Below are 11,651 nucleotides of genomic sequence, written 5' to 3'. Positions count from 1 at the left end.
CTATTACTGTGTAGCGCCCTCACCGATGGACCCTACTCATACATATGAACAAAAGAAACTGATTTTATATACCAGATTGCGCTCTATATCAAGCGACTCCTGCGCAAGCTCGTTTACATTTTCCGACCCTCGTTCGCGCGGGCATCCGCGGTGAAATCGTAATCGGGATAAACACGTGGACGACACAGACAGAAACACGCATACACACCAACACACACCTTGAGACACTCGCTGCCAGGATTAGAGGGATATAGTGCACTGTCTAGTATATAAAACCATTCGCAGCCGCAAGTTTACTATGCACGCACAGTACGGTGCTGTCCAAAGAATGGGATTGGAATGGGTCGACGGGACGCACGACAGCCAACGAAATACAGATCCTTTATCGAAAACTAGCTCCACGACATCTCCCTTTATCTTGCCCCGGACAGTACATACCGTACAACGGCGATACAACCAACGAACGAAACCAACCAACCAAACCAAACTCCGTCTTTGCGTTAGCACCGTTACTGTGCCAGGCTGTTCATATGGATCGAAATCGAAACGCCTAACTGGGGAAGAGCTCCACTTGCTTCCTACACCATTCCGTAACAAATGTTTTCGTCGCATTCTGTTCCGTTTTCCGTTCCCCTTCGTTCTGCTTATGAGTAGTAGGTCGTTTGAGTTGAGTGTTGTTGTTTAGTTTTGTTCTAGTCTTATGTTCCTTCTGTACGCCTCAGCACACCCTGGCGTGCGTCGTAGGTTAATAGTACGTTGTTATACACTGTTTTGAGTTACTGTATGTTTCCCCTTCCCAATACATTGTAAATCGGTTTGTGTGCTCTGAGCTGTTATTGTAGACCTGTGCTACATTTTTTTTCTATGAAAGATCATCTGTTAATAAAATCTTTTGTTGGGACTATAATTATCTTTATTTGTAGTGAGTGATTTGTTTTGTTTACTTCTTGGGTTTATTAATTTTTACATTCATTGGTTTGTTTTATTGGTTTTCCTACTCCTTTTAAAGTATGTTTTATTGTATGTTGTGCCATTTTTATTCGTTAGGGTGCTAGAAGAAGCGTAAACAAAATCTGCAAAATGGAAAAAAACAAGCAGTGAAGGCGAAATTCTAATCGAAACAAAAATTGGGGTACCATCGCAGGGTTGCTGCACACCGTATATACTACCAAACTGCCACGAATAACATTGGCCGTGAAGTTAAACCAAACGAATGAAGGAGAAACCGAGCAAAACAAACCAGACTCGGAAGACTTCGAACATGAAACGAATGAAATCAAACAAAAGCTATATAAAATGCCATGTACAAAGTAACTTAGAAACCGTACACACAAAACATACACGTACAGAAAACACCTAAAGCTAGTGCTAGTGATAAAGCTTCTCCACAATACATCACTTTGAATGCGACATAAGATAAACGAAAATTCAATCGAAATTAGATAAGTACGGTGCCGTTGTACTAAACCGAGAGAAAACATCTTTTTTGTAAAGAAAGACAACCAAACATACAAAACCAGAAGCAATGAATCGAATGTAAACCATAAAATATCCAGCGCAGACGTAACACATGCCATTAATACAGAGAAGAATAAAAAAAACCTAAAAAACAAATAAACCTAATACAAGCAGGGTGGAGAACGTGTTGTGAGTGTAGTATCCGCGTGAAATAGTGAACTACAGATGCTATCAAACAAGCGATAGCAACATGCGCAAATTGAAGAACCTCTCACTTGATTTAAGGCGAATTCAATCGAATGACACAATCATTTTATAATCAAAACAATACAAAATTGTAAACCTAAAGAAAAATGGCAAAATAGTAACGAACACGAATTCTCACGAGTGGTGAAAAGGTTATAAAAGCTACAGCTGCTAATGAACACAACCGTAACGGAGGATAGATTCAATAACAAACGAAAGCAACTATCATCGCAAACAGCGAAAGATGGTGAAAGTAGCGGTTGGAAAACAAAACACTCATACGCGCACAGTAAATTCTAACACACGAGAGCCTAAGCAAGGATCCGGGAAAACGCAGTGTGCTGTGCAACGATAAACGGTAGATAGATACGCAAAAATCCTTCTAATCTCTGCTACTTGGCTGGGCGTTGCGTAGGGCGCGTCCTGTTTTCGTTGGTGCGGTCATTCTTAGGTGTCACTTCTTGTCTACTCTTACGGTATCTATCTTGTATCCAGAATTGTTGCGACTTGTTGTATAATAAGGCTACACAGGGTGCTTTAGACCATTGGTTGATGATTGTTTAGCGTGTGTGCAATTCATTTTAGAAATCGTTTGCGCAGTCTTTAAGCCCTCCCGTTTAGCTGGCTATGTAGGGGCCGTTGTTTAGTAAAAAAAAAGGTAATTGAAAAACAAATAAAAAAAAAGGAAAGCTGAGACTAACCTAGGGCAGTAGCAGAATAGGGTGAGAGGATACTTGAGATTTCAGGCCGTCCTCAGCCCCTACAAACGTACGCGCACAGCAATTCCAACCGGGAGTTCGGTGTCGTTGTCTCTCAAAGGATGTGAGGATTGTCTGTTTGCATCCTTGCTCTTGCATGTTTGAAATCTATGTGTACATATAACCGATAAGCGAGCTTTTTTCGTTCTTATGAACCACCAACCGCTAAACCGGGTGGTTAATTAGTCAATCATGCTACTGTTAAACTAAACCGTTTACTCTACTATGCTCTTGCCATCGAGGGGGCAGAGTTCGTCGTGGCTGAAGAATGGCTGCCAAACGGAAAACCAAATTCCACTCCGGTAGCCTAACAGTCCCGTTGAAGCTATTGCACTGCTTTAGTTGGGAGGCAGCTAAGTCTCACCCGTTGCGGTATAACTTACGAATCTCCCGGGTCGAATCTGAAACGAAAGTTTTAAAACTCGTAAGAAAGCGTTGCTAGGGAGATGTAGTATGTTTTGCTTTCCCTCTCCTTATTGGTTGTATGCCGGAATAGCCACTATTCCCGTCCGTAGCACGTAACATGGCCTTCAACAGTTAGTTCATCAGAAAACCCGCGCTTTCAGTGTCTACGGCAGTTAGGAAACCGTGTAACCGTTACAGTCTATTCTAACTGAAGAAATCCGGAGGGGTTTGTGTTTTCCGCAGCAGCCATCGCAGGAGTAACATTTAAATCAAACTCTTTACGCACCATCTTCCTATCGTACACACATTCCGCATACGTTTGAGGTTGTGCAACCTTTGAACGCGAAGTCGTCTCTAGTCTCTAGCAATGTTTGTAAGTTGCCACGGTTGCCTCCCAGGCGTCGGTGCTCAATCTTAGTAACCCAAGAAAAAAGAAAACCGGCGGCAGAGGGGATAGAAAACAAACCAAAAAAAAAGAAGAAAAATACTCACACACGTCAATAAATACAAAAATCATCAAACCACCCACCCATGATGCACTACTATACACTATGTCTATGTATATTTGACCTAAGTAGATAGCGCCTTACTAGAGGAAATCGAGCATAGGACGGAGCGAAAGGGCCCACGTGGTTCGAATTAACATTTAACAAAAACTGTTAGAGACTTGCGAGGTGGCGGTGATCAGTCTAAATGCTTACATTACATCAATCAACAACATTGATCTAAGTGTTGTAAGTGTTTTCGTTCGTAATTCTGTTATCGCTTTCATCGTTGGTTGAAGGGCTAGTAGCTTTCGTTTCTATCTTTAATGTAACCTCCGCTAAATCGTTATACATCTTGCAGTTGATATCAGGCTCAACGTGCAGGAAAATACAATGGGTGATTTAAGGATAGATAATTGTGTTCAGGTGCGTGGACAGGCTAGGTGGGTATGCAATAGGAGCGTACAGAGCGTCATCCAAGTACGCGTCAGGAGTCGCCTAGGCATTGCACCATACCAATCGAAAGTAGAATGATATAAAAAAACAAACAAACCCGTAACTTACTACCGTGAGGAGATATGAGGCGTAAAACAGAACTACCAGTGGTTGCGAAAACCTATTAGCAGAAGATAGGAACATCTTGCAGCTTAAAGACACACGCCATGTAGCAGGACGGCAGTATGAGAGAATAGTGCGTGTGATTTATACTTCTAGATAAGTCTAATTAATTTCATAAAAATAACTAGGTACGCAAATGCGCAAGCGCCGTTAAAAAGAAAACAACAGCCTACATTCAGCATCTAGCGTGCTAGTATAGTGCTATAAAAGAATAAGCCAGAATATAAAAAAATGAAAAAAGCTAGCAAGCAATGCAAATAAGCTAATCAATCGAAATAGCTGTTATATTTTCTAAGTGTGTTGTAATGTAAAAAAAACTAAATTCAGTATGCGCGAATAGAGGTAATTAATAATCTCGATCAGAGCTTTTTCTTTCAATTATTTTCGCGATAATAACGCTAACACATGCGCTAGTAAAATGCATCCAACCATTTCCGAATACAAAGAAGAAAAGAAAAAAACAAAATAGAAATGAAAAACATCCATAATGAGGCGCAAGGGAAAAACTAAAAATTCATAGTTAACTCATGAGGCAAATGAAAAACACATATATACAAAGAAGTAAATTATATACATGGAACTACAAATAGCCGCCATTTTGCTGCGCGAAGCGATCGAAACCAGTTGCAAACCAATGTGAACACAACAGACGGCGTTGTCTCGCGTCGACTCCAACTGGCGCGGGAAGATGAAGAGGAAACCGTACATGCAGGAACTATGAGTAACAGACAAGAGAAAATACATCTGCGGATGGAGTTTATGTGAATGAAATTGTCAAGGTTAGAATCCTTTTTTTTATAGATTTTTCAAAAAACGGATACAAAAAAAAACAAACAAAAATAACTACTTCAGCTAGAGTAATGGTTTAGTGAGTAAAAAGGTACGCGAAATTGCTAAGAATGTACATAGGTCGTAAATTAATTCTGAAAAATTATTCGTGCATTGAGTAAATCACACAATACAAGAAAACAAAAAGGAATGAAGATAAGAGATATGCGCAGAATGCAAGCTACGATGCGAAGCTGGAAAATGAGCGATCCAATCAGGGGGAAACTTTGAAGGGAAACTTTGGAGGGAAGCGTATAGAAGCAAGGAACTACATGCTAAATCTGTATAAAAGTTATCGAAACATAAACCAACCAGTTGCTTTAGTTTACACTTACAGTCTCTCACCGTCGAAAGGTACATAATACATACGTAGCCATTACATAAGAGAACACAGTCAGCAACGTAACGTTAGAAGCTTGCCATAAAAGCTTTTAACAAACTGGCGTAAACAGCTATCGCCAACAGCATTTAGTGAACATGCCAAACATGAGGGAAAAGACAGAAACTACACAGTACACACATAGAAACTGGCATGTTAACGACAAACAAATGGATCGGAAAAGTGGAAACAGCAACCATTTGATGCTATCACATTACTAAACCTGTTTCGTATTATTTTGCTACACCACATTATACCGCCAATCCGTAGGGAACTAGGTTTCGTGCGAAACTAAGAAACGAAATTTAGCACTATGTTGGTTCGCCGACTCGACTCACAACTGATTTCCGTCATCTCTCTGCTGTTCAGTTGCCGTTTTTTCCATATTATGACGTATGCATGAAGCGATGGAAGTGTTGTTAACGTTAAACTTATTGTTAATTATAAAAATTCAATGCAAAGAAAACCCAACCAAGAACAAAAAAGAAGAATGAATTGATAAAAATAATATCTGCGGTGTATTTATTTGCCTTCAGCATGTTTTGGAGAAATACCCTTTACAGAATGAAAGAAATCACGGTGATACTCGATTAACAACGAGACGAACATTCACAATTTTTTTAATGAATAACATTTTCGGTGCACATGTGCAACCGTTTGATGAGAAAAACGCTTAAATTTGAAATTCTAGAGTTCATCTGAAATGTCAAACTCCGGAAGATTTCCTTAGCTTTTCGAAAAATAAACTTTCTCAAAAACTAGAAAATATAGAATGATCTATTGTTACACAAAGTTGCGTGTCTTGAACAGACCTTTCATTTAATGGGTCACATGTACAAATCGGTTCAGCAGTTGTAAAGTTATTAACAAATTTGTTATTTCAGCAAAAAATACCAACCAAGGTTTCTACACCTACGCCTCAGAATTTCATAAACTAAGAGCTACGGAAGAGTCTTTGTTGCACAGAGTTATCAGTCTTTAAAAGACCTTTCATTTGAGGGGCCTGTCGCTAAAATTGGCCAAACCACTAAAAAGTTATTGAATAATTAGTTGCTTTAGCCATTATTTACAGTTGTGACCAAGGTTTTTGAAGCATGTTGATGCCAGTTTGGCGCGAGTTTCGTTCGTAGTGGTGGGTAAACCAAATCCCCAAATCCGAATCCCAATCCAAGAAACAGTTGGAACAGTTTAAGTAGCGTATACTATAGTTCTCCAACCTGTTTTGAAAGGCCTGGTACCAACGTATTTGGGGGAAAGGATAGTGGTTGGGTCTGACGTGCATCGGTAACACACTCGTAATGCCGAGGAGCCAAGACTTCTCGGCTAGCTGTCTGGGAACGCTCGAAATTCGTTGTTTTTTAAAGGAGTACAATGGTACAACAGGGTGCCGAGAGAGATTAAACAAGCGCGAAATCTAAGAGAGTTCAAACGCCTATGCGCCGTATTCATGAAGAGGGTTATCAGACGCTGTGCTTGCAATGTATTTAGTAAATATTGTAGTTTTTGAGCCCGTATTATTGCATTTGTCAACACCCGGTTGACAAAAATTCAAATTTTTTGCAGCTGTCATGTAGTACCAGCATGTTTTTCCATGGCAGATTGCTGGGACTCTTGCTGGAACTACATAGTACCAGCAACTATGTCAATTTCTGTCAACCGGGCATGGTCTTTGACTATGATGATGATGATTAAAAAAATTAACAGGAACTTTTTATTTTTATTATTTAATTTAATTGAGTCTACATAATTTTGAGACACGCGCGCGTAAACGAGGACAATTGGTGGTCATATCTGTACGGAAACAACTAATAGTATCTACACATCTCGCTGTAGTTGGGTCCCTTTCTGTTCTTGATAGTGGCACCACATTATCAACCAATGGTAATTGGCGGGGGAACTACAAACAGATCAGAAATATCCTCAGAAAAGAAATAAAACACTCCGGAAAGTGGTGCCTCGTTAACCTTGGGGGACTCGGCGATTTACCTTTCGAGGTGATTACTCGGGGCCGTGGTATGGAAGAAACGAGATCAGGTCCCGTAAGAAGTACTGGTGGGTTTCACCACACTATCAATCATAGAAAGCTGGCGGTGTTAACCAAAGCTGTGCGAAAATATCTGCCTTACTCCGGAAAGTGGTCTCCTTTTGCTAGTTGGGAAATCTAAGATGTACCTCCTTGTGCAATCGATGCCGACAGTTTAGGATCAAGTCAGAATCGAATCAAATCGAGTACCAAACCAATCAAATCTGAATCGAATCCTAATTGAATCAAATCTTTAGAATCCGTCAGATGGGATTCGAATCTTTAGAATCTGTCAAATGGGATTCGAATCTTTAGAATCCGTCTAGGGATCGAATCTTCGAATCTTCCGAATCCCGATTCTGTCAACATTAGTGTACATATACCTTGCGGAAGTTGTTTGTTGTGTTTCGGTGCAAAACAACATCGCTAAGGTAGTCTTTACGGCTTCACGGTTTACCGAGGAAGGAAAATGATCCGTTCAAAGTTAAGCCACACAGACATTTACTAGTATGTCCGGAAGCTGTGATAAAGGCGCCTCGAGGAGAAAGTTTGACGAGCGGAGAAGGGCGTATGGTCAGCGCACGGTGAGCGATGACGATGGTGACGAGTCGGATACTCTGACCGAGTTGTCCCGTGAATCGCTAACAAGTAGTCAGGGCAGAAGCAGCATCGGTTCCATCCCATGGGCGGAAGATGCGATCAAGCAGAACCAAACCGAATGGGAGCGAATAGATAGAATGTTCTACGGTGAGGAGGAGCTACCATCAGATCCAAAGCTACGGGAGGAAATATTGGAATGGACCTCCGTGTTTCCATTCCTGCGACTTACGGGTAAATCGCTAAGTATCGAAGAGTCTGAGTACGTGAAAGGGAATGATCCATTTCACGAGGAAATCCTTATGGTGGATCCCCCATTGATCAGTCGGACACGATCGTCACGTTCCGGCAAAGATGGATCCAGCAAACACACCACGAAGGACATAGACAGCGCCCTCACCTGTTGTGAGCTGGATAAATGTTTATATATCAGCTCTGGCTCGGCGATTCGCCAGAACAATCAGCCAAACGTGGTGAAGACAGGTCGCCGATCAGGCACGGATCTGGCACCGGAGTATTTAGATAGGAACGAGAAACCGTACATCAAGGTGAAACCCTTCAACAGTCTGATGGTTCCTCAAGTGCCCATCGTTCCGATAGGTTCGTATGGATTGTTAATATCAAACCACTGCGTTGGTACAGGAAGCTACCTGTCCAGCAGCAGGAATTGCAGCGCACAATCAGTGTCTCACTCGAGCCATGGCGTCGACGGGCTATCCTACGGTGGACGAAGTAGGAATGGTAATTTGCAACGCAAACTAGCACCGTTGCCCCACCGGCCACAACAGCATCAGCCGCAGCAGCATAAACCATCTAAAACCATCGAAACGACTATCCTATCTGCCTCGGCCTCGGCTACACACAACCGCGTTCCACCATTGGCTAAGAATTACAAGTTTCTAGTGCAAAATAGTCACGTTGCTCCAACGTTGCTGGCAGAGATTGAGCAACGCCATCACACCAAACTAAATGTTGTAAAATCCGCAACTACACGATACATGGCCTCGTCGCCGACCAAACACATCTTCGCTCTGCCGTCGTTGGCAGGAATCGACGGCTTGACCCATCATGTCCGTGCTCCGGGGGGCTCCGTTTTACAGCGAAGTCCTAACAAGAAAAGAACTTTCCGCTCGGAAGTGATCGGACGATCAATATCAGCGGCCGTTACACAGAAGGGAAATCCCATCTAAAATGAATGAGCAACAAACAAATCATTATCCGTCCATAAGTAGCCGTCTTAAGATGCTTCGCTATTTCGTAGTCCACTGGAACAACTTATTAATTTACAAAAATAGTGTAAACGTGTTACTCTAGTCCTCAATTCTTGTAACGATCTCATATGCAATAAAATATTAAAACGAAATGAAATAAAAAATTATTGTTTAAAAATACAGCAGGGGTGGGTTAGATAGTCGAATGATTCAATACAATTTGCATGATAGAATGAAATTAGAATAGTAGAAGCGCCAAACTCACTCAGGGTGCATAAAATACGTAACTAAACTAATTTCATGCATAACTGTGTCAAAATTTAACAACATTTATGGGCCGAGTTTGCGACCCAATGTAATATATATTTTCCCATACTCGGGGGTCCACACTACAGCGCGACGTCCCGTTTCAAAAGAAGGGGGTTTTCCCAGTTTCGGCAGAACAATCGCGCAAGCCAAGCGCGACAGAGGTAGGGGAGTATGTGGAAATATGTACCACATATGGGCGCAAACTCGGCTAAAATTTTTTGTTGAATTTTGAGGTAGTAATGCATGATATTTGTTTAGCTACGTATTTTATGCACCCTGAGTGAGTTTGGCGCTTCTACATTTGAAATTCACTGAGAAAACCACCTGACTCGGGGTCCACCGTAGGAGGTGTATAATTCTTCTTCTTCTTCTTCTTCTTCTTCTTCTTTCGCTATGCGAGTCGGGGTATATCCTCCTACGCTAAGTCGAACGTTTGTTCCCTTACTCGTAATCAGAGGCGTACCGACTCTGTCCGAACTCCTATGAAGGGGCTCGTCCTTTAGGACCGGCTATAAAAGCCATATGTCCACCCGCCGTCCACGGGAGGGATAATTCCTTCCGTTGTCAGGACACAAAAACCTCGTGGTCCGCTTGATTGACTCAAACAGCACGAGATGTGCGGCAGCTAGGATTTGTCTGACCTGAGCTCCAGCTCGGCGTGACCACGCGGTCGTGCCCTAAGCTAACCCTACTTTTCAGCTAACCACTTCAGGAAAACTTGTGCACTGCTAACATCCGCTCTGATGCACTACCGAACTGGAACTGGTATATAATTCTCCATCATCTCCTACTTATTGAGTGCAGTTTGTTTACGTTTCGACATCCGACAAAACTTTGGTAAAAATATAAATTAAAACTGAGTTTCATAAATGAATTACATTTGTGAAGTCTAGAGACAAGTAGTACAACGAAACATCCGATGTTTCGTGGAGAATATTGCTCGTTTTGTTCGCGTTTGTGTTTCGGTTAGTTTACGTTTTGTCCAGCTGTCGGTTTGTTTTCGTTTCGAATTGACATTTGACAAGAGCTAGCGCGACGTCGCGTTTTTCGCTGTTTCTACACTAGCTCGGGGTCCACACTACAGCGCGACGTCGCCTGACAGGAGCTGAACTCCATATAAAAAAAACCTCGCGCGATGTCGCGCGGATCGTGCTAGATTTTTTTTGCATGGAGTTCAGCTCCTGTCAGGCGACGTCGCGTTGTAGTGTGGACCCCGAGTAGCATCGTCTAGCGCGATTTGTGCGACATTTTTTTTATATAGAGTTCGGCCGCCTGTCAGGCGACGTCGCGTTTCGTGACGGAACGTCGCGCTGTAGTGTGGACCCCGTGTCAGGTGGCGTCGCGTTTCGTGACGGGACGTCGCGCTGTAGTGTGGACCCGTGAGTCATTTGACAGCAGACGACACATTCCATCGATCTGGTCAGTTCCCATTCGACAGTGTTGCTGGTAAGTTGTTACATTGTTGGTCTGTTGAATTAACATTCCATCGTAGCCTAGAGCTCATTAATTCCAATTCCATTTCGTAACACGGGTCATTAGCAATCAGTGCACGAATTTCTAAACCATAATCGTCAAGGATCCCATGTACAAGTTTTCGTAACCTGAATCCTCCGGGCCTGTGAATGGGCGGTGGTCTTTTGTTTTTTTTTGTTGCCCCTATCGCATGCAGTTTTTATGACGAGCTGTGAGTAATCAATTCGGGCGAAGGGCGATAGTGTTTGGGAAAAACACGGTTCCTTCGTTTGCCTAGTTCGAAGTGCGGTCTGCAATTGAAGTGGCCGCAGCCACGAGTTTGTTTTGTGCATGTCCATTTGCGCCATGTTTGATTGGCAAAATGTTCCTGAATAAGCAAAAACAAGCAGTGCGCCTGCGTGGGGAGGTGTCAGCGCCGAAGTGTGCGGTGGAGGGGCAAGACAAAGATTGCCAAGTATACACAGATTACAATCATATTCGCGCGTGCATTTCTATGTTGCTGTAGTAATGCAGTAACAGAAGGCAAAACCAAATAATTATAAAACTAAATTAAATGCTGCTAAGCTCGTGTACATGTGACACCTGGGCACGACGTAACCGGATTTAACAGTTGGATAAAAGGGGGATTTTTTGATAAACCAGTCCTCGAATTTCGGTAAGGGGATTACCACGGTTATCGACGTGAACTTCTCTTTCTGTTGTGCATTCTAGTTTGATAAAAACGTATGCTGAAAAGATACGGTGGCTTCTTTGTTGAAACCACTAAATCCATCGTCAACGTTGGCCATGACGTGATTTAGCTTTATTAAATTATTACTTCACGTCCTCATCATTCTGCTTCTTTATTCCAGCCTAGAGCCA

At 42.3% G+C, this 11,651-nt stretch overlaps 1 protein-coding gene across 1 annotated transcript; it reads left to right on the top strand.

Moving 5' to 3' along the window:
* The first annotated feature begins 7,624 nt into the window (after nt 1-7,624).
* Nucleotides 7,625-9,116, top strand: LOC131288099 (uncharacterized). Its single transcript, XM_058317210.1, has one exon. The coding sequence runs from the start codon at nt 7,710-7,712 to the stop codon at nt 8,985-8,987; it is 1,278 nt and encodes a 425-aa protein (XP_058173193.1). The 5' UTR covers nt 7,625-7,709; the 3' UTR covers nt 8,988-9,116.
* The last annotated feature ends 2,535 nt before the right edge of the window (nt 9,117-11,651 follow it).

The sequence above is a fragment of the Anopheles ziemanni genome, chromosome 3 (assembly GCF_943734765.1).
Source record: "Anopheles ziemanni chromosome 3, idAnoZiCoDA_A2_x.2, whole genome shotgun sequence".
Lineage (NCBI taxonomy): Eukaryota > Metazoa > Arthropoda > Insecta > Diptera > Culicidae > Anopheles > Anopheles ziemanni.
Note: the sequence above shows the minus strand (reverse complement) of the source record. Positions and strands in the feature narration are given on the sequence as shown.

Excerpts from the sequence above, each read along its gene's own strand:
- LOC131288099 (XM_058317210.1), top strand. The coding sequence starts at position 7,710 with ATGTCCGGAAGCTGTGATAAAGGCGCCTCGAGGAGAAAGTTTGACGAG.